Consider the following 21,619-nt stretch of genomic DNA (forward strand, 5'->3'; position numbering starts at 1 on the left):
TGTCACTCTCTCATACTGGTCACTGGAAGTTCAATATGGCACCTCATGGCCAAGAACTCTCTGAGGTTCTGAAAAAAAGAATTGTTTCTCTACATAAAGATGGCCTAGGCTATAAGGAAATTGCCAAGACCCTGAAACTGAGCTGTAGCACAGTGGCCAAGACCACACAGCAGTTTAACAGGACAGGTTCCACTCTGAACAGGCCTTGCCATGGTCAACTAAAGAAGTTAAGTGCGCATGCTCAGGGTTATAGCCAGAGGTTGTCTTTGGAAAATAGACGTATAAGTGCTGCCAGCATTGCTGGAGAGGTTGAAGGGGTGGGAGATCAGCCTGTCAGTGCTCAGACCATACGCCGCACACTGCATCATATTGGTCTGCATGGCTGTCATCCCAGAAGGAAGTCTCTTCTAAAGATGATGCACAAGAAAGCCTGCAAACAGTTTGCTGAAGACAAGTAAACTAGGACATGGATTACTGAAACCATGTCCTGTGGTCTAATGAGACCAAGATAAATGTATTTGGTTCTGATGATGTCAAGCGTGTGTGGCAGCAACCTGGTGAGGAGTACAAAGACAAGTGTGTCTTTCCTACAGTCAAGCATGGTGGTGGGAGTGCCATGGTCTAGGCCTCCACCATGAGTGCTGCTGGCACTGGAGAGCTACAGTTCATTGAGGAAACCATGAATGCCAACATGTACTGTGACATACTGAAGCAGAGCATGACCCCCTCCCTTCAGAGACTGGGCTGCAGAGCAGTATTCCAACATAACGACCCCAAACACACCTCCAAGACGACCACTGTCTTGCTAAAGAAGCTGAGGGTAAAGGTGATGGACTGGTCAAGTAAGTCTCCAGACCTAAACCCATTTGAGCATCTGTGGGGCATCCTCAAACGTAAGGTGGAGGAGCACAAAGTCTCTAACATCCACCAGCTCCATGATGTTGTCATGGAGGAGTGGACAAGGACTCCAGTGGCAACCTGTGAATCTCTGGTGAACTCCATGCCCAAGAGGGTTAAGGCAGTTTTTGAAAATAATGGTGGCCACACAAAATATTGACACTTTGGGACCAATTTGGACATTTTGAATTAGGGGTGTACTCACTTTTGTTGCCAGTGATTTAGACATTAATGGCTGTGTGTTGAGTTATTTTGAGGGGACAACAAATTTACAATGTTATACAAGCTGTACACTCACTACTTTAAATTGTAGCAAAGTGTAATTTCTTCAATCTTGTCACATGAAAAGATATAACAAAATATTTACAATATTTGCAAAAAATGTGAGGAGTGTACCCACTTTTGTGAGATACTGTATCATCCTACCATGATAGCGCCACTTTAACATCGATGCCCGGGGCGGCTTAATGTTCACAAAGCAAATAACTTTCACGAGAAGCCTTTTGTAGAAGCTGCCAATCGTTGATTTTTGGACTCCATTACAATTTGAAGGCAATAAAGATGAATCTAATTTTAACTGTTTAGAGGCAAATCCTACATTTATACCAGGAATAAACAAACATTACCCAATTTAGTATAGAGCTTTATTCACAAACTGCATTACCTTCACTGGACACTAGGTGGCACTGTATACATATATTTGGTTTCTTTGTAAACTGCAGCATTTGTTTTGCATTACCATATGAGAGGCTAGGTACAATTATTATTCTATATAGATAGTACACGCTTTTTCACATTTTATAAAGAACCTTAAAAATGTAGGCATTTTCTGAGGGGGGGCTTATACTTGCAACCCAATTCCCCTTTCACAGACAAACATGCACGTGCATATCTAACACCACCACAAAATTGTGAGAACATAATCCAAGAATGTAGAAGGAAGGTGGATCACTAAGTAAATGAGGACTACATACAAACTACCACAAATAGTGCAGATTCTAATCACATTTCTAATCCGATTAATAAAGCAACACCATGGCTGGTCATTATAGCTTGCTAAAGGCAACTGGCTTTTAGTCTAAGCGTCTAATGTGTCCTATCACACCGTTTTGTTGAATAATCCGACTGTGTGTGGTCTCCATCGGACTGTTTCCGTCAAAGTATCCGACGGACCAAGTTTTCCAACTTGTCTGTAAAATTTTCCGACAAAATGCTCCGATCGGACATACTCCGATCATGTGTAGCCTACTCCGACGGACAAAGTGCCACGCATGCTCAGATCAAATTCCTAGACCAAAGCTATTGGCTACTAGCCTGAACGTAGTCCTGTCGTAATGAAATAATGTCGTCACATTATGTACAATCGGAATCTCCGACAACTTTGTCCAACCGTGTGTATGCAACAGTTTCGGAAAAAATCCAACAGATTTGGTTGTCAGAATGTCAGACCGTGTGTACAAGGGCTTAGAGGAGGTGTTGCAATGAGTGTCTGTTGACATAAGAAATATTTATTATTACACAAAAAGATTGTCGTGTTTGTTTGTCTTCAAGAAAAAATATTAAAGTAGTCTTGCAGTAAGATGATCAGATTTTTAAAATGAAGTCCCGGGGCATATTTTTTTTTTTCTTGTATTGGCAAATAGTAAACTATTTTATAAGCATGGTTTCCTCAAATGATACATGCAGTGTATGTGTTTATGTAATGATTGTATGATATATACGTTATTTATGGAAATCGTTTCATATCAGGCCTGCAACATTAATATACCAGCCCAACCGCATCATTATTTTTTTGTTCATAAAATGGAAAAACATGCATTTTAAAGCACGTTTGAAGAGTGTATTATACTCACCAGTGCCCTCCAGTGCATCCTGATCAGTGCCCATCAATGCAGCCTCATCAGTCCAGCTTCACCAATGCCAATCAATGCAGACTGATTAGTGCCCAGCAATGCAGCCTCACCAGTGTCCTCCAATGCAGCCTCTCTAGTGTCCATTAATGCAGTCTCACCAGTGTCCATCAATGCAGCCTCACCAGTACTCATCAGTGCTGCCTAATGAGTGCCTATCAGTGCCACCTCATCACTGTCACCTCATGAGGACCCATCAGTGCCATTGTGAGTACTACTGCACTAGTGACCACAGAACTGGTTCCTCTCACAGCCAACGCAGCCCCCACCCATCGGGAAACTGCTTGCCCAGATTAGGCCCTGCAAAACAGGGGACAGACGTGGTTCGGAGACAGTCTGGTCACCATAACCTACAAAAGACAATCATTTGATTGACAATTGATTAAAAGCTAGCACACCTGCTTAATCAATATTTGCAAAATGCAATCCAAATATTAAAAATAGCAACCTATTCTTGTTGCACTACTTGCAACAAATTGGCTGCAACAGAAAGAATATGTACTGCAACTGTTTGCAAAATAACAAGTGCAACTACAGTCTTAAAGCCTTATGATTAGTCATAAATGAAAAAAACTAAATCCGCACAAGGGACATTAGTTATGTAGGCAGTATGATGTGTCCCTTGTGCTGCTGTCTCCTCTATTAGCTACAATGTTCTTACATTGACACCCCACCCCCCACTGCCCTAATCTTCCAGGTTGGTAGGGTTAATAGAGCTGATGAATTGTGACAGGCACTCTGGATTGTCCTGCTTTGCCTGCCTTTTCTGGTCAACTCATCCATTCATAGACACTTTACTATAGCTTCTATGTATAAAACAGGATCTATGAATGGAGGGGGCAGAACTTTCAATCATCTGCCCATCCTGGGTAGAAGGGATGAGCATAGTTGGGCACTCTTGATGAGTGCTTGTCACAGTTCTGTCAGCTCTATTAACCCCTCCTACACTGGATGTATACAGTGGGGAGGGACAGCAACACAAGGGACATATCCTACTGACTGAGTAATGTCATTTGTGCTGTTTTTTTATTTCTGACTAAACATAGGCTTTAAATACCCCCTACGCATTTTTATGTTTCCTTATTTATTAATTTTTTCACAGCCCTGTTTCACATTGTTTTATTTTGTGAAAGCTATGTGTCTGGCTGTGTAAAGATGTATGCCACTTTCTTGCTTTGTATATTAGACCAGCCATAAAAATGCAGCTTTTAAATTCTTGGTAGCGATGCTAGGGTCAATAGCATTGTACTGTATCCTGGTTTATGGCATAACAGAAAAGTGAGTATGTATTTGCAATGAAAACTCTCAACTTTGGCAGAAATATTCATCAATTCTTGGGAGTTTCTGTACACTTAAATAGCAGAATGGTGATCGGCAGGGAAATCATTCAAGTCATGGTTTGAACTTTTATCAACTTTTTTTCAGTCACAGCATGCTTTAAAGTATGCAAAATCTAGAGACATCCTAAAATGCAATACGCACTGAGAATGGGATGATGCACAAAACGTTCTTGATGAAATTAATGCCACACCAGAAGACCACCTTCACACCAGAGAACTTCCTATCACACCAGAAGACCTCCCATTACATCAGAGGTTCACCCATCATGTCAGAGGTCCCACCCATCACATCAGAGTCTCTCCTTTACATGAGAGCGCCTCATTAAATCAGAGTACCCCCCAATCACATGAGTCTCCCCATGACCACAGAGTCCTCTGATCAGAGTCTTCTGATTACAGTAGAGTTACCCCATCACATTGCTGCCCCAATCACATTGTCCCCTCTTTGTATCAAAACACTGCCTTTTGGCTCCTGCAGCCAGGCAGAGGGTGGGAGGTGGAGCAGGTCTGGAGGAGGCAAACTTTTCCTAAATGCCGGGAGTGGCCTTGCATGTCATGTGTTGCCATGGTGCGAACCGGCCGTCCGTTAACATCGTAGCAATGAATGATGCAATGTGTCCTGCCCTAGAGTGTCATTGGTTGTTATTATGCTGGTGGCCAGCCCACTTGCACCATGGCAACGTATGATGTACCAAGGGTACCTGGTCCATCCTGTGGCAGAAGATTATCCATTGCCAAAAAAAAATGTGTGCTTACAGTGGCTGTATTTCATCAAAGTACAAAACTTTAAAAAGATAATGTCTGTTTTATTACAGGAAGGCCACACAGACCAACATGAAGGTGATGAACATGACCACGTTCAGGAGGATCCACAGCAGCAGGATGAATACTGACCACCGATCCTTTCATCCCCCTCACTGTTGTCATTTCACGTGGGACTTTCTTTCAGGAGAGCAATGTGTGGCCAGTCCGTATCGGCACACCCTTACCATGTAATGTACTATAGTGAGTGCCAGCCAACCACTGCATTCTGTACCAGTTACTTCCCTAAGACGTGTTTACAGAAGTTGTATTCCAGCCCATGCAGAAATGAGGCTACTCGGCAGCAACTTGTTACACTTGACTGTTTCGGATTGTTTTCAGATCTTTTCCCTTATTTTTTTATTTATTTGTAAGTGAGCTATCTCCTTGTTTTCCAACTGCTTGCTTCTAATTGTAATATCGTAGAATATTTATATATTCATGTCATGATTAAGAAGTGTCACTACCACGTATCACGAATGTAAAAGTGCTAAGTCATAAAACAAATTTTACACAAGTCCCATACAAACCTATTGAGTTAAGTAAGCAGGAAGGATATCTAGAAAGCAGATGTAATGTTTATTTGTGTTAGAGGGGTGAGTAGTTCTTTCCCTTTACCGTACTAAAGTTGCAGTCATGAGATACAGATCACGTCATCAATTTAGAGTGCATATAGTGTATATGCAGTTCTGTGTGCCACCAATATATACTGTATATTATAATAATCTTTACTTGCCTCCCTGTCACTATACATTGCAGGAGGAATGGAGCCATATTATAAAGAAATATGAGGAGAAATGTTTGCTCAGAGCAACCAGTTGGGTTACATCTCTCCATGCTGCACTAGAAATGTTACAGTTGGAATCTGCCTGTTGATCTGGGCAAGCACCCCGATTTCTTTCTTCTCCTACCAGTTTTGCAGATTAGCTTAGTTGACTCTTGCAAGGAAAATTGTTTGCTTTCTAGGTCTTCCACACTTTGAGGATTGTTTTATCCTATGCAGGAAATACTTTCAGTTTAAGAACTGCATATGATTTTACACCCCTAAACATGACATCCATTAGAACATATAGCTTTTTTTTTTTTTTTTTTTTATTATTTTCCTTTACTTGGATAAAATGCATATTATATTAATATTTTTGTAAGTGTTTTATTGCATTTCTATTTTGTTATTGTTGAATTAGCAAGTTGCCAACTGCAGTTCACATGAAAATTGAGTTTTTATGTTCGTAAGTGTTACTATTGGGTCATGTTGAGCGCTCATCTCTGAGATCTGTGTGCTTATTATGGACGTTTGTTATCTATCCTGGCAAAAAACAGACATCTGTTCCATGAGTTCCATGCTGCACCAACCTTTTTAACAATTGTGTTGTTAGAATGAGCCTAGCCTGATCACATAGTGAGACCCATTACTGTTATAATCTTTTTTACTGCCACAGTCCCTCAAAAGGAACGGTAACAGCACAGCACTATAATAACAGAAGATAGACAGTTACACTAAAAGAAGGACAAAAAAGCTTCTATAGGGACAGTCTCAGTTTCCACTTCTTCATCTTCCTAAGAGTTCACGGCAGTAACACAATATTTATATCAGTGGCAATATCATATGATGCTTACAAGGCAAAAGTAATGCACTGTAGTTATCTAATGCAGTATTAATAAGCTGTAATTCACAATATCACCAATAACCATGTATTCTTTCCCATGCATATACTACCTCTAATAGAAAATGGCGTATCAAAGGGATTGAAGACTACATAAACAGCTTTGAAGTGCATTGTTCTCTTCACATAGCTTAGGAAGACATTTTGGACCCTTTTTTAAACTAACTGATTGCAAAGAGTGGTACGAAGTAAGTTAAAATCACTAGTTACAGATCAGCGTTCATTGTTGAAGCCAAGAACGTGACTTGTTACCACAAAATAGTGCCCTAAACTGTTATTTAACAATGCTGTTTTGTTGGCTGAACAAGGTCACATAGCTGAGGCAAAGCATTTCAAGAGCTAAACCACTTTTACTAATACAATCTTTGCGATCGCTGAAAAACACTGACATAGAGACTTAGTGGAAACCATTTTATGAGCTACAATGTGCACACATATAAAACTGATAAGGGTCATTAACACTCTGCTCCTATATGGCTGCCCAAAAAGGTTGTAGGTGGCAATCAGTAGTGCCATAAGGATGCCAATATTGTAAATCAGCCTTAAGGAGCTGGTAAATTGGTTTAGAGATTTTAAAAAGTGCGACAGTCTTCTGTGAATTGTACTGCTGTATACATTTTTAGTTTAATTTTATTTTATTTTTTATTTCCAACATTTTTTTTTTCTCTTTTACTGTGTAGCACATCATAAAAAGTTCTATATGAAATGTAAACTGTAAGGAATGTAAACATATGTATTGTTAAATATAAATAGACAGGTAATGAAGTCCTGATTTAGATGGAAAGAGTCTTATTTGGATGTATCACACTCATTTTACCATCCACGCAACTTGTCGCATGATAGAGTAGGTTTTTTTGTCTATGAATATGTGAATAACTTGCGTTTTATCTTTTTACATATTTAATAAAAAAGTATATGTTATAAAAAAAAAAATGCCAATTTTACCAACTATTCAACTTGGGTGCAAATTGTAACTTTTGTCTGTCTGTTATTAAAACCACCAGATTCATTTTAAGATGCATTTTGTCTAATAAAATGAGTTAAATTATGAAGGAAGAAGAAAGGCTTGATGACAGGGCTAATAAAACACAACCCAATTATAAACAAACAAATTGATTTCCTTGGTGAAATTCAATGGTTTAATGAGTATGGTGTATGAATTCTAAAACATTTTTTAAAAAGTAATGCATTGCTTTGGAAAATGTTCCTAAATCAGTTAATGGCTGTTGGTTAAACTAATGTAAGCTTGTGTAGTAGCCCCTCTCCCAGGGGTATGACAATGATTTCACAACATATACCTGCACATAACTATGTGTATAGCGTCCCATTTGGCCAATAGGCTTTGGCATTTTCAAGATGAATCAATGATGTCATCACCTGTGCTTCAAGTGCAATCATGTCATCTTACATGCAGGCCTGAAGAGTGATGGAATGATCCTGATTTCAGCGTAAGGTCTTCATTGTCCACATTCGATTTTAACTATAAAGCAGAAAGCTCATGCATGTGCCGTTCCATTGTCTAAAATATGTCACTAAACAGCTCTGTGGCTGTGGTTTGAGGCTGCTTGATATTTTCTAATGCAAAACAGCTGGGCCTCTGAATCCCATTGAAAACACATGGGTTTCTGAGACTAGGCTATATGATGCTGTGAAAAAGTTCTAAGTGTGGTAGTAAAAGTAGAGCTGATTAGTTGCTTATTGCAAAAAAGGTACAAACCCTGAGACCCTCACTGGTCATCAGGGAGCCCAAAGCCTAACTTCAAGTTTACTTCCACTTTTAAATGATTAGTTTAGGCCTAGCTGGCCCAAAGAAGCATTTTTTTTTATTAATAGACGTGACTGCTGTCAGCAGTGTAAAAACTCTATGTAGCATCAGCTGAATACAGTATGCAGTGCTGTGTTCCAACAGCAGTATGGTGACTTCTTGTTTGCTGACAGCAAAATCTTCCAAGTTGACGGATGATGTCACAATCAAAGCCAATCAAAGAAATTCTTGTATTCATTGATAAAATACAGGGGAAGTTTACTTTAGCTTTGTCCATGTTGTGAGACACTGCTGACTTCAATCATTCAATTATTGGAAGCAAAAATGTTTTTTTTTTTTTTCTGTGCATGTGAGAGGTTAGCCTTTTCTAAGTGAATTTTCACCACATTTACTAAGCAAAGGGAATGCCTTTAGTAAACAAATGTTTCTTATTATAACAGTTAATGTTTATTATTTTACCAGTAAACAGTCTCTCCCACTTAGGTTTCAGCCTGTCTCAATGTCTATAGAATGAAGCTGGTAAATAAAGTTTTCTATAATAATAGCCATGACTACTCTTGACCTTAAAGGAGAAGTCTCCAATCTCTGATGAGGTCACAGTAATCAGTCCAGACACTTCATCATCGCGACAGTGCTAGTGAGGTTCCGCCAGGTGCCTGGACTGACACCCCGCTCAGCCTCTCAGCAAGTTAATGTGAGTCTGAGTCGGCTGCTCCCTGCCCCTCCACAACTCAGCACTCCAGTGAGCGTGGAGGAACAGAAAGGAGAGCTGCTGATTGACAGTCAGCAGCTCTCTGCTAGGGGAGCTGTGAGAACCGAGCCATTGGAGATGTTCTATCGATCGGTTCTCAGTGTAGAGGCGCCAGGGGACCAATGCTGCATCCACCTAGATAAGTATGATAGGGGAAAAAAACTCAAACAAATACTTCTCTTTTAAGGTGATTGTATATTTTCTATGCAAATCTGGAGTTTTTACTTAGAAACCCCAGATCTGCAATTGTCCCTGAAGCAAAAATACTCAAAGTGGATTTACAGTTTATTTTTCATTCCTTTTCACATTATGTTAAAAAAAAAAATCGAATTTCTACTTACCCTCTCGTGCTGCAGCGCTATCTCCAGCTTTTTCCACAATCTAGCACTGTGGGTCCTATTCAAGTAAACGACAATCATGTCATTCTACCCATTTCCTGCACAGTAAGCCTGTTGTTTGCATGCCCCATAAGGGGATGTAGCATAATGCAGGCTAGAAAGAGATAGCCCAGCCGCTGCACACTTCACCCAGCCCAAGTGGGTAGCAGGTAAAAGCCGCCTCAGCTCGATTCATCCAGACCACAACTTTAACCAGTGGTTCTTAAGCTCTTTGAGTACACTCAACAGGCCATGTTTTGAGAATTTCCCTTAGATAAAATAGCTGTTACAAATACCAATCCATTGACAATAAAAAGTAAAATTAAAAAATTAATTACCTGTTGTGGAATTTGAGGACTGAGGTACTCAGAAGGCAATGGGAGTACTGAGAGGGTGTCTTTGAGGACCTGGGGGCATTGTTTGTGACTGAGGGACATTGTAAGTACCAAGGGGCAATATAAGTAACACGTTCTCAAATGTTTAAGGGCAAACAGTGTTCAAAAAAAATGTAAAAGAATTAAAAAAAATATATATCCTCATTTTGATAGGCAACATGAGTGGTCATGTGACCCAATACACATTCTGCTCCATGTATACGTACGTTAAACAACCATTTAAAGGCAAATACATCTGTGCAAGATGTGAGCAAGCTGTTTGGTGTCCCAGATTCTGGTTTTAAAGAATCACCAGGAGATTGGCCTGCACCTGACAGGTGCTGGCTGAGGCCAGTATGGAGGAGGTTGGTGATATGGAGATGCAAGTGCCAAAGGTGGGTAGCTAGGTTATAGTTAGAATATGGGGTAGAGGGAAAAGTGTTAGGCTAGTTTTGAGATGATACATCCCAATAAATATACCTGGTTGCATGATGTTGGAGATCTCTGCTCAGTAGAGGCATTGCTGGAGCAGAATACCTCCCATAGCTGCCATGGGAATGACTACTCCAGTAAGGATGGAGGGCAGGGGTACAAGCAAAGACAGACCAATACTGCTAGTAGGGGACTTGATTATTAGAAGGACATATGAGGCAATCTGCCATGCAGACCATGATCACTGAACAATATGTGCAGATTGGACAGATTCTGGGTGAGGCTGGGGAACACCCGGCAATCATGGTACATATTAGTTTAATTCAAAAGGTTAGAGGAAGATGGAGCAGCCTTAAAAATGATATTGGGGACTCAAGGGCTACTGTATATTAAAGAAAAACATCTCTAGAGTAGTAGTTTCATGTACCATGAGCCACACCAGAGAAGCAGCTTTGAAGCTTTGGAGCTTTGACAGCAACAAGTGGCTGAGAAAGTGGTATAAGAAAGAAGACTGTGGGTTCGTGGAGGACTGATCCAACTCTGTGGTTGGTTGGTTACTGGCTCTACGGCTGAAACAGACTGCACCTAAAGGGAGAGTATGCAGCTCTGTTGGGGGGAGAAGGCCAAAAGGTTGGAGGAACTTGTTAATTATGATGTGGGAGAATCAGTGAGAGGTATACTGTGTAGTGAATGCAGATATAGGAAAAGATAAGGGGGCAGGCCTCAACCCAGATGGCAGAGAAACTAAAGCATCAAGACCACAGCTAGTAGGATTGCTGAATCTAACTGTGATCTGAGAGTGAGCACCGATAAAATAATATACGCTTCTTCAAAATTGAAAGGTATGCACACAAATGCTAGAAGTCCGATTAATAAAATGAATGAACTAGACCCTCTGATACTAGGAGGACTTTGAAATTGTGGAAATATGATAAACCTAATGTGACAGCTCAAATGACTAGCTTGTGACTATCCAAGGGTATTCCCTGCATTGGAGGGACAGGGTAGGTAGAAGAGGCATAGGGGCGTGCGTATATGTCAAGAGAGATTTGATAGTGAATGAGGAATGACATTGTTAACAGGGCTAGTGCTAAGGTGACGTCTTTGGCTGCAGCTTGAAAGAGACAAAACAAATGGTAAACTGTGGGTGTATATGCTGTAGTCCCCCCAATCTTAAGGATGAGGAGGAGACCCATCTTTTTTCACTGTTAAAAATGTCAGGGGCAGGGCAATGGCATGGGGGACTTCAACTATCCTGATATTGAGTGGGCAGACTGAATTGCACATTCAATAAAGGTTTGTCATTTCTTGATTGTAATGCAGGAGAATTTCATGAGTCAAATGGTGGAAGCCCAAACTAGACATGCTCTGCTGGACCTTCAAATTTCAAACAATGTAGAACTAATTGCAGATGTGGAAGAAAGGGATAATTTAGGTAACAGTGATCACAGAGTAAATATGTTTGCCATTAAACTATAGGAAAGGAAGACCTAAGTGAAGGGAAAACACAAAATTTCAACAGCAAACTTTACTAAGCTGCACCTATACTACCTGATACTAAGTGGGATGTCAACAAAGAACAGTGAAGAAAAGACATAATAAACAATAGCATTTGACTGTACATTCCACTGGGTAACAATTAGAAAACAACAAAATGTAACCCTAGGTGGCTAAATAATAATGTAAAAATGCATATTATTGAGAAAAGTCTGTTCTTTAAAAAAATATAAGGGTCACCATAATAATTCAAAAACTGTAAAGAATGCAATAAGAAATGAAAGAGCTGAGAAGAGGGTGATCTCTGTAATATATGCAGAATATTGCTCTCTGAAACATTGCATTGCATTTTCTGGCTAAACTGATAGCAGGAGGAGAGACTCTATTGGGTACAGCTGCAGAATTGAAGGCAGATTGGGTCCTGCTGTAGCTAAGAAAGAAGCCCACCCCTAACAACAAAAACAATGAAAGACAGGATTGGATAGCTGCCCAGGAGAGCTGTGATTGGGGGAGAGAGAGGAGGACAGAGGAGGAGAGACAGACTGGCATTGTGGCAGGCAGACAGAAAAAAGTATCCCATGTGTTTATCTCTTGAGCACTTCCAGAGCCTGTGACTCTCCTAAAGGAAGGTGCACACTTGAGAGGGGAGTTTGCAGTGTGTTATTCTGCCTGATTACTGAAGATGTGATAATAGTGCAGAGAAATCTTGAGACAATTTCAGTGCTGCAGCAATCATCATCATTATCCTGTTTGGAGGTTTCTGTGGCATGTGTTTCTCCCATCACCATCCAGTCAACTGAGACAGCGATCAATCTACCAATTGCTGGAAGGAAGATATATCAAGTGCATCTAATGGTGAGAGATCTTCTGCCATCCTTGTGTATGTGGATCTAGCTGCTAGGTCCTATTTACTGTTAATGCAGCTTTATCTGAAGGTGGATCTCCACATCTGTTAATCTTTGTGACACTTTGCGAAGATACCCCTTTCCATTCTGTGGATTACAAATATTACTTCACAAAAGTCTGAGTACTCAAACACAGGATTTAAAGGGCCCCAACGCTGGCAGACTCTGTGTGTGTTTGTGTGAATAGAATTCCCACTGGCCAGTGGTTAGCTAGAACCTATAAGACCTAGGTAGGCTCTTATAGTCAGTAATATCACTTTTGGGAAATTGTTGAACATTATTCTTTGTATTGTATTGTACAGTTTGTTCACCACTTGTTCAGTGCATTTCAGGCAAGGCCTCCCACTGGCGGTTAAAGTGAATGAACACAAATCCTGTTTTCCTTTACTGAGAAGTTGTAGTATATTATTGCACTTAATATTTGTATTCTGTTAATCAGTTTATCTCTTTTCAGGGCTTTTTTGCTAGTTCTATTAAAGCCCAGCTAAAAGTTTAAACTGTGTTTTGGTGTTACTGAGATCCTGGGGAGGGTGAGCCATCACTGGTGTGGGACAGAAGACCCGTATATTACAGTTGCCCTTGCGGGGGTGGCGCTACATATATATATATATATATATATATATATATATATATATATATATATATATATATAAAATATGAAAAAGGCTACATCAGGCCCCATAAAAGGTGATCAGGAAAATCGGTCTCAAGTGACAGGGAGAAGTGAGAAGTCAACTGTATTAAACTCATTTTTCTGCACAGTCTATAGTCTATACAAACAAAAAAAAAAGAATATTATAACAACGCAATATTAAAAACATCACGTTGATTGCGACAACAAACTGCAGTCAGGTCAAAACCCTGATGAGGACGACAAGCATGCAGATGAGCTTCCCTGAGTTGGTTTCTGACAATTTGTGCAAAAATTCTGTGGTTATGCAAACTGATTGTTGCAGCAGCTGTCCAGGTTACTGGTTTTAGACGATCTTGGTCTAGAGTTGTGAGCACTGTGCCCAAGAAATCTGTCCTGGAACCATTTCTGCTGAACATGTTCATAAACAATACAGAGATTACAAAAGTAGTTATATCTCAATCTAAACAGGGCAATAACAGGATACAGAAACTTTGCAAGAAGGTCTAATTAAAATAGAGGGGTGAGCAGCTATATGGCAGATGAGGTTTGGTATTGAAAAATGTCAACTAATGCACTTGGGAGCTATAAATATGCATGCAAGTTAGGTGCTAGGGGGAGAACCTCTGGGGAAATCAAGGATGGAAAATGATCTGAGGGCACTAGTAGATGATAGATCAGCAGTACCAAGCTACAACTAGTAAGGCTAGCAGACTATTAGCACGCATTAACCACTTAAGCCCTGGAACATTTGGCTGGCCAAAGACCAGAGCATTTTCATGTGTTTCGGCAATGTCGCTTTAACTGACAATCGTGCGACATGGCTCCCAAACAAAATTGACATCCTTTTATTTCCCCCACAAATAGAGCTTTCTTTTGGTGGTATTTGATCACCTCTGCAGGGTTTTTTTTCACGCCATAAACAAAAAAAATAGCGTCAATTTTGAAAAAAATGCATTATTTTTTACTTTTTGCTATAATAAATATCTCCAAAAAATATATTTAAAAAACATTTTTTTCCTCAGTTTAGGCCAATATGTATTATTCTACATATTTTTTGTAAAAAATCTTAGTAAGCGTTTATTGATTGGTTTGCGCAAAAGTTATAGCGTCTACAAAATAGGGGATCGTTTTATGGCATTTTTATTAATTTTTTTTTTTACTAGTAATGGGGGCGATCAGTGATTTTTATCATGACTGCAACATTATGGCAGAAGATCAGACACTTTTGGCGCGTTATGGGGATCATTCACATTTATACAGCGATCAGTGCAACTAAAAATGCACTGATTACTGTGTAAATGTGACTGTCAGTGAAGGGGTTAACCACTAGGTGGCGCTGTAGGGTTTAAGTGGGTCCTAGGGAGTGATTCTAACTGTGGGGGGGGGGTGCTGTGTGTGACACGACACTGATCACCACTCCCGATTACAGGGAGCTGTGATCAGTGTCAGTAGGGAGAATGGGAATATGTTTGTTTACATTAGCATTTCCCTGCTCTTCCTCTCCGTGAGAGGACTATGCGTATTCCCGCGGGTGCAGGGATGTGTGTAATGCAAAGGGGTCAGTGCAGGGGATCGCTGGACTCCAGGTTAGCAGGACTGGGGGGATGTAAGTTCACCCTACAGATTTTCTGTAAAGTGAACTTACAATTTAACGATTTGCTGACCCGCCGCAGTACATATACTGCTACGGGGCTGCAGCTACAGTATTGTATTGTATTGTATTGTAGTGTTGTATTGTTTTAAGTGTTTTCTGGTTTTGAAAGGACACGGACTCTTTCGTTATACGGGGGGGGGGGGGGGTTGGGGGCGCGCAGTTGGCCATCTTTGCCCTGGGCACCAGATGGCCTTGTCCCAGCACTGACCACAGCTGTCGTAATATTTGATAGAAAATATAAACATTTTACCATATAAAAATAGATTTATATAAAGAATTCCTGGGATACTTATATCAAAGAGACACGTAATCTACTTTGCATGATCAGAACAATTTAACAGAACAAGGCAGGAGTTGTAAAGGATCTTCTAGATACATTTTTATCCAGCAGCTTTTTTACAACTGCCAGCATGTTAAATCTCAAGTACTGCCAACATTTTTTTTTAGTTATGGGCAGAGTGTGGAAGAGTTAGAACCTCTAGCCAGGTTTATTTTTTGTCTGTCTTCTTGGAAAGAAAATTTTCCTTGTTTTCCTGACAGCGAAAGGGATTCATGAGAAATTTAGCAATAGAGACAAAAGTAAACCCACATTATTAGTAGTGTGGGGAACAGTGGTGGCCCATCCATAGGGGACACCCCCCCCCCCCCCCCCCAGGCAGTCATCAAAAAAAAAAAATTGTAAACATGGCCCCTTTAAAAGAAAAGAAAAAAAAAGTCCTTATGTGCACTATCAAAAATGCAATCACGGGATTGCAGAAACGGCGCTTCATTAGGGGGGAGACAGATGTACCTGATGTAAGGTGGGGCTCCTCTGGGGGCACCTGATGTATGGAAGGACTCTGCTGGGGCACCTGATGTAAGGAGAGACTCTGCTGGGGGCACCTGATGTAAGGAGGGACTCTGCTGGGGGCACCTGATGTAAGGAGGGACTCTGCTGGGGGCACCTGATGTAAGTACAGACTCCGCTGGGAACACCTGATGGCATCTGGTGGCAGGTGACATGGCAAGTGACATGCTCGGGGCTCCCACTGATTCTGCATTATGGTGAGTTGAATGATATCATTTTATATTACAATGTAATAATAGACATAATGCACTTCAATCATCCTGACACCATAACAACCATGGTGCCAGGATCATTGAAGTGTACACACCAGGTGTTTGGAATATCTTTATCTGCTAACTGTTAAACTTTCTGGAATACACATATTTCACCTTAGAGCCACACCGACTATTTTGCTGAAACCACGCCAATTTTACCAAGTGGGAGGGGTCAAAAAGGAAGGGTGGGGTCTGGCGCTCCCCATCTTAAAACTTCACCAGCTGCCACTGGTGGGGAAGGGTTAGAATGTCTGGCATTAAAATGTTTAAATTGCTGTGTGTCTTACTGTCATGAAAATACCTCTTTCCCAGTTGGGACACAAATCGGGTGAAGTTCAAGGTTTGCTGCTACCCTAAGTTAGCTGTGAGTCCTCAGAGTTTGCCAGGATCGCAAACTTTCGACCAAAAACCTTGCAGATTCTCCACCAGAATTATAGATCAACTCATAATACTACACAGGGCTTTTGACTCGGCTGAGTCACAAGAGCCAAAAATCTGAAGGAATGGATACGTTCACCACCTCACTATGTAAGGGTGAAATAACAGAAGCCATATTGTGAGTGTATGTTGTCCTTAGGGAGAGTTGACTGTACAGTAGGAAATAGGTTATACTGTGCTTCTAATTTTGGCATTACTACGTGTTCCTAGTGGCAGTGCCTTGTTTCCAATGCTTTTATTTGACATGAGTTTACTTATAAGACTAATGAACAGAACTGAAAAAGATTACCTCCATAGAACTGGGGATTACTACAGATTTTTAAATTCAAAGTTTCACAAAACTATTCACAAACGGCACCTGGGCAAGTTCGCTCATCAACATTCACTTAACAGCAATAAAAATTAAATAGGTTCTAACCCTTCCCCAATTTATTCTAAAGTAAACCTATCACAAATCTTAATAAATTAGACAAAATATGTGATGACAAAAATGCATAAACAGTAGATACTTTCAGTGAAAATAACGTCTTAAAGCTACAATACTTCTTTATCATTCATCACAGGACACAGAGCAGCTCTTTTTATCCTCACAGGGTTATTCTCCACCTACAGATTATTGGACACTGCAAAAAAGACTGGAAAACCTCTCCTATATAATCTCTCCGATACAGGAAGTACCTCAGTTTTTTTTCACCAATATCTAAAGGTAATGGTCACTACTACAAGCTCTTTGCACAAATCTGCTATAAGATTTTCAATGTTCAAACAGGGATTGGGAAGTGTTATCTGGATCCATTCCTACATTTTAATCGCCCAGAGGAATAATACGTGAACCCTTCATTGGTTAAAGAGTTGAAAGGTATCAGAGCTGGTGGGGGTTTTTTTGTTGGGAGCTGTTTGTGGTGCTTCACCATAATAAGCTGGTTCTTTGGCCTCAACTGTTGTTCTTGCCCTTAAATATCAACCAGGATATTGTTTTGCCTTCAATTTTTCTTAGGCCTCAGTCACTGGAGGGCAGGCCCGGATTGGCCATAGGGCAAACCGGGCATTTGCCCGGTGGGCCGGGGTCGCCGGGCCGCATGTCCTTGCTTGTGGAGCCAAGGCAGGCTGCTCTTTAAGCCCGCGCCAGTCCCCTAACCTTTCCGTGGCCGCCCGGCTGCCAGTTCAGCTCAGGCTCAGCCATCGGCCTGAGGCATGAAGGGGGGAGGAGCTAGAGGAGAGACCTCTCCACAGCCGCCAGTAGAGTTAAGCCATTGGAGCCTGGGGGCGTGACCACAAAGGGGAGAGGAGCCTGATGCAGCCCCGGATCAGAGAGAAAGTAAGTGTGGCCACCTGTAACCTGTATAGGAGGAGCAGTGGGGCGGCTGCATATAGAAGAATCATTCTCTCCATCTTCCTCCCGCAGTCTCTGAATGCCTGCTTCTGCTCCTCTCCCTCTTGCAGGCTTTCAGGTACTGCGGGAGGAAGATGGAGAGAATAATTCTTCTATATGCAGCCGCCCCACTGCTCCTCCTATCCTGCTTATCTCTACCCCCCAACAGGGCTCTCTACCCCCCGCAAAATGCTCTCTAACCCACCCAGTGCTCTCCACCTCCCCCATGCTCTCTGCTGTGCCCTCTGCCTCTCTCTCTGCTGCGCCCTCTGCCTCTCTCTCCCTGTGATATCCACCTCCCCCATGCTCTTCGCTGCCCCCTGTGCCTTCCACTTCTCCCCCAGTGCTATCCAGCCCCCCGTGCTCTCCTCCTCCCTCCTGGGCTCTCCACCAAACCCCATGCTCTACACTGTCCCCCTGTGCCCTCCACCTCTCCCCCCTGTGCTTTTTTACCTCCCCCTATGCTCGCCACCTCCCCCCATGCTCTACGCTCTCCTCCTGTGCCTTCCGCCTCTCCCCCTGTGCTTTTTTACATCCCCCCTGTGCTCTCCACCTCCCCCCATGCTCTACGCTCTCCCCCTATGCTCTTCACCTCCCCCAGTGTTCTTCAGCCCCCCCAGTGCTCTCCACCTCCCTTCTGTGCTCTCCACCTTCCCCCATGCTCTCCGCTGCCCCCCTCTGCTCTCCGTCTCTCTCCCTGTGCTCTTCACATCCCCCATGCTCTCCGCTGCCCCCTGTGCTCTCCACCTCCCCATGCTCTCCGCTGCCCCCCTGTGCTCTCAGTCTCTCTCCCTGTGCCCTCCACCTCCCCCCATGCTCTCCGCTGCCCCCCTCTGTGCCATCCACTTCTCCCCCAGTGCTCTCCAGCCCTCCCCCCTGTGCTCTCCACCTCCACCCAGTACTCTCCACCTCCCCCATGCTCTTTGCTGCCCCCTGTGCCTTCCACTTCTCCCCCAGTGCTATCCAGCCCCCCGTGCTCTCCTCCTCCCTCCTGGGCTCTCCACCAAACCCCGTGCTCTCCTCCTCCCTCCTGGGCTCTCCACCAAACCCCATGCTCTACACTGTCCCCCTGTGCCCTCCACCTCTCCCCCTGTGCTTTTTTACCTCCCCTTGTGCTCGCCACCTCCCCCCATGCTCTACGCTCTCCCCCTGTGCCCTCCGCCTCTCCCCCTGTGCCCTCCGCCTCTCCCCCTGTGCTTTTTTACCTCCCCTGTGCTCTCCACCTTCCCCCATGCTCTACGCTCTCCCCCTGTGCTCTTCACCTCCCCCAGTGCTCTCCAGCCCCCCCTGTGCTCTCCACCTTCCCCCATGCTCTCCGCTGCCCCCTGTGCTCTCCACCTCCCCATGGTTTCCGCTGCCCCCTGTGCTCTCCGTCTCTCTCCATATGCCCTCCACCTCCCCCCATGCTCTCCGCTGCCCCCCCCCTGTGCCCTCCACTTCTCCCCCAGTGCTCTCCAGCACCCCCTGTGCTCTCCACCTCCACCCAGTACTCTCCACCTCCCCCATGCTCTATGCTGCCCCACTGTGCCCTCTGACTCTCCCCCTGTGCTCTCCACCTCCCTCCTGTGCTCTCCACCTCCTCCCATGTTCTACGCTGCCCCCCTGTGCACTTCACCTCCCCCTGTGCACTTCACCTCCCCCAATGCTCTCTAGCACCCCCAAGTGCTCTCCAGCCGCCCTGTTCTCGCCACCTCCCTCCTGTGTTCTCCACCACCCCATGCTCTATGCTGCCCCCCCCTGTGCCCTCCGTCTTTCCTCCCATGCCCCCCCTTGCATCTTCGCTGGCCCCCTGTGCCCTCCGTCTCTCCCCCTGTGCTTTTCACCTTCCCTGTGATCTCCACCTCCCCCCATGCTCTATGCTGCCCACCTGTGCCCTGCACCTCACCCCCGTGCTCTCCATCTCCCTCCTGTGCTCTCCACCTCCCCCCATGCTCTACGCTGCCCCCGTGCCCTCCATCTCTCTCCCTGTGCTCTACGCTGCCCCCCAGTGCTCTCTAGCCCCCCCATGCTCTATGGTGCCCACCTGTGCCCTCTGCCTCTCCCCCAGTGCTCTCCAGCCCCACCCCCAGTGCTCTCCAGCCCCCCCTGTGATCTCCACCTCCCCCTGTTCTCTCCACCTCCTATCATGCTCTCTGCTGCCCTCCACCTCCCCCCAGTGCTCTACAGCCCCCCAGTGATCTCCGCCTCCCCCCTCTGCTCTCCACCTCCCCCCTGTGCTCTCCGCCCCACCCTGTGTTTTTGCTTCCCCCTGTGCTCTCCAACCCCCCACTCCTTGTGCTCTCTAGTTCCCCCATGCTCTCCGGCCCCCTTGTGCTCTCCTCTTCCTCCCTGTGTTCTCTGCCTCTCCCCTGTGCTCTCTGTCCCCCCATGCTCTCCACCTCCCCCCACAGTGCTCTCCAGCCCCCCTGTACTCTTGCCCCACCCCATGTTCTCAAGGTTCTTCCCTGTGCTCTCTCCCCCCCACTCTTTCCCTGTCCCCCTCACCTCCGCACCTTTGACGGGTTTCCCCCTCCCCTCTCCCGGGGGATTCATCAGGATGGAAAGTGGGAAAGGGGCCAGTTATGGTGTCATGGGCTGCTCATTCCAAAATTCCCGGGCCTATTTTTTGTCCCAGTCCGGGCCTGCTGGAGGGCAAGGCCCTCCACACTTTGTATGTGGTTTGGTCTGTCAGAAATGGCCACATCAGAGTACAGATCTCAGTCTAATATAGAACTTGTGGGTGAAATTAAAGGTTGTTCACTCATGACACCCTGTCAACCTGATAGATATTTGTTTGAAATTGAAAGCCATTAAAATGTAAATTTTAAATTGAAAACTGTTGGAATATATTTACTGTTATCTGATAATTCAGGAGTGGATGGATGATCTGTGTCTGGTCATCAATATGTACGCGCATAGTGTTGATATTTGTAACCCTATTTAAATCTACTGTTATACAGTATTCCATGACAAAAAAAGCATGAACCTTTCCCCCTTTTCATAGGCACTGTTTTGATATATATGAATGTAGACAGCTGAATATAAATCTTGACTTTTCCTTTAAAATGTTAAGCTATGGCCTGTTCACTCTCCCCCTGGTCCTTTATTATGATGGTCAGACTCAGTGGAGTCCTTTCTTTTATGCACAGAATTTGACAAGCCACAGGAAAGTTAACACAAATTCATGGCGCTAAGTACCACCCAGTGACGTATGTTTCCACTCCACTTGATGCAGTCTTTAGGAGTACTCCCACCTATTTTTAGAGATAAAACATCTTGTGCTCTACTTTTAGACAAAGTGTCACACATGGTGTTGGCCCATCCAATAACTATATTGGTCCCACATTAAGTAAATCAGATTTTAGAGAAAACTAAGATAAAACATTATTATATGGCTAGGTTGACAAAATATGAAGCTTAATTGCTTATACCCACCAATATAACTATGAAAAAGTGCAATGTACTAAACCCAGTAGTATATCTTCAGGAGACTGATGAAAAAAATTGATTGATACCCTTAGAGAGCCTTTAGTAAATGTCAAATTTATGTTTTTTGTGACAATTTCTGTAGGACAGATCCATATCATGGTCATGATTGCAATGCATTGGACAAGAATCACAAGCCACAACTCCAGTGAAAGAGGCCCCTTTACAGGGACAAAGATCTCTTTGTGGATGGGTCTAGGTACCACACTGAGGATGAAGTGCTCCACACTGGCTATGCAGTA

At 43.5% G+C, this 21,619-nt stretch overlaps 1 protein-coding gene across 3 annotated transcripts in view; it reads left to right on the forward strand.

Annotated features, from left to right (window-relative positions):
* Window positions 1-7,627, forward strand: part of MAPRE2 (microtubule associated protein RP/EB family member 2) — a 261,893-nt gene extending 254,266 nt beyond the window's left edge. For all 3 annotated transcript variants that reach the window (XM_077492654.1, XM_077492653.1, XM_077492652.1), the window contains one exon: window positions 4,963-7,627. In XM_077492654.1, the coding sequence (XP_077348780.1) occupies window positions 4,963-5,040 (78 nt within the window). In that variant the 3' untranslated portion in view covers window positions 5,041-7,627. The remainder of the gene's footprint in view (window positions 1-4,962) is intronic.
* Window positions 7,628-21,619: the final 13,992 nt, after the last annotated feature.

The sequence above is a fragment of the Lithobates pipiens genome, unplaced genomic scaffold (assembly GCF_037356315.1).
Source record: "Lithobates pipiens isolate NorthernLeopardFrog02 unplaced genomic scaffold, aLitPip1_a1.2 Scaffold_19, whole genome shotgun sequence".
Taxonomy (NCBI): domain Eukaryota; kingdom Metazoa; phylum Chordata; class Amphibia; order Anura; family Ranidae; genus Lithobates; species Lithobates pipiens.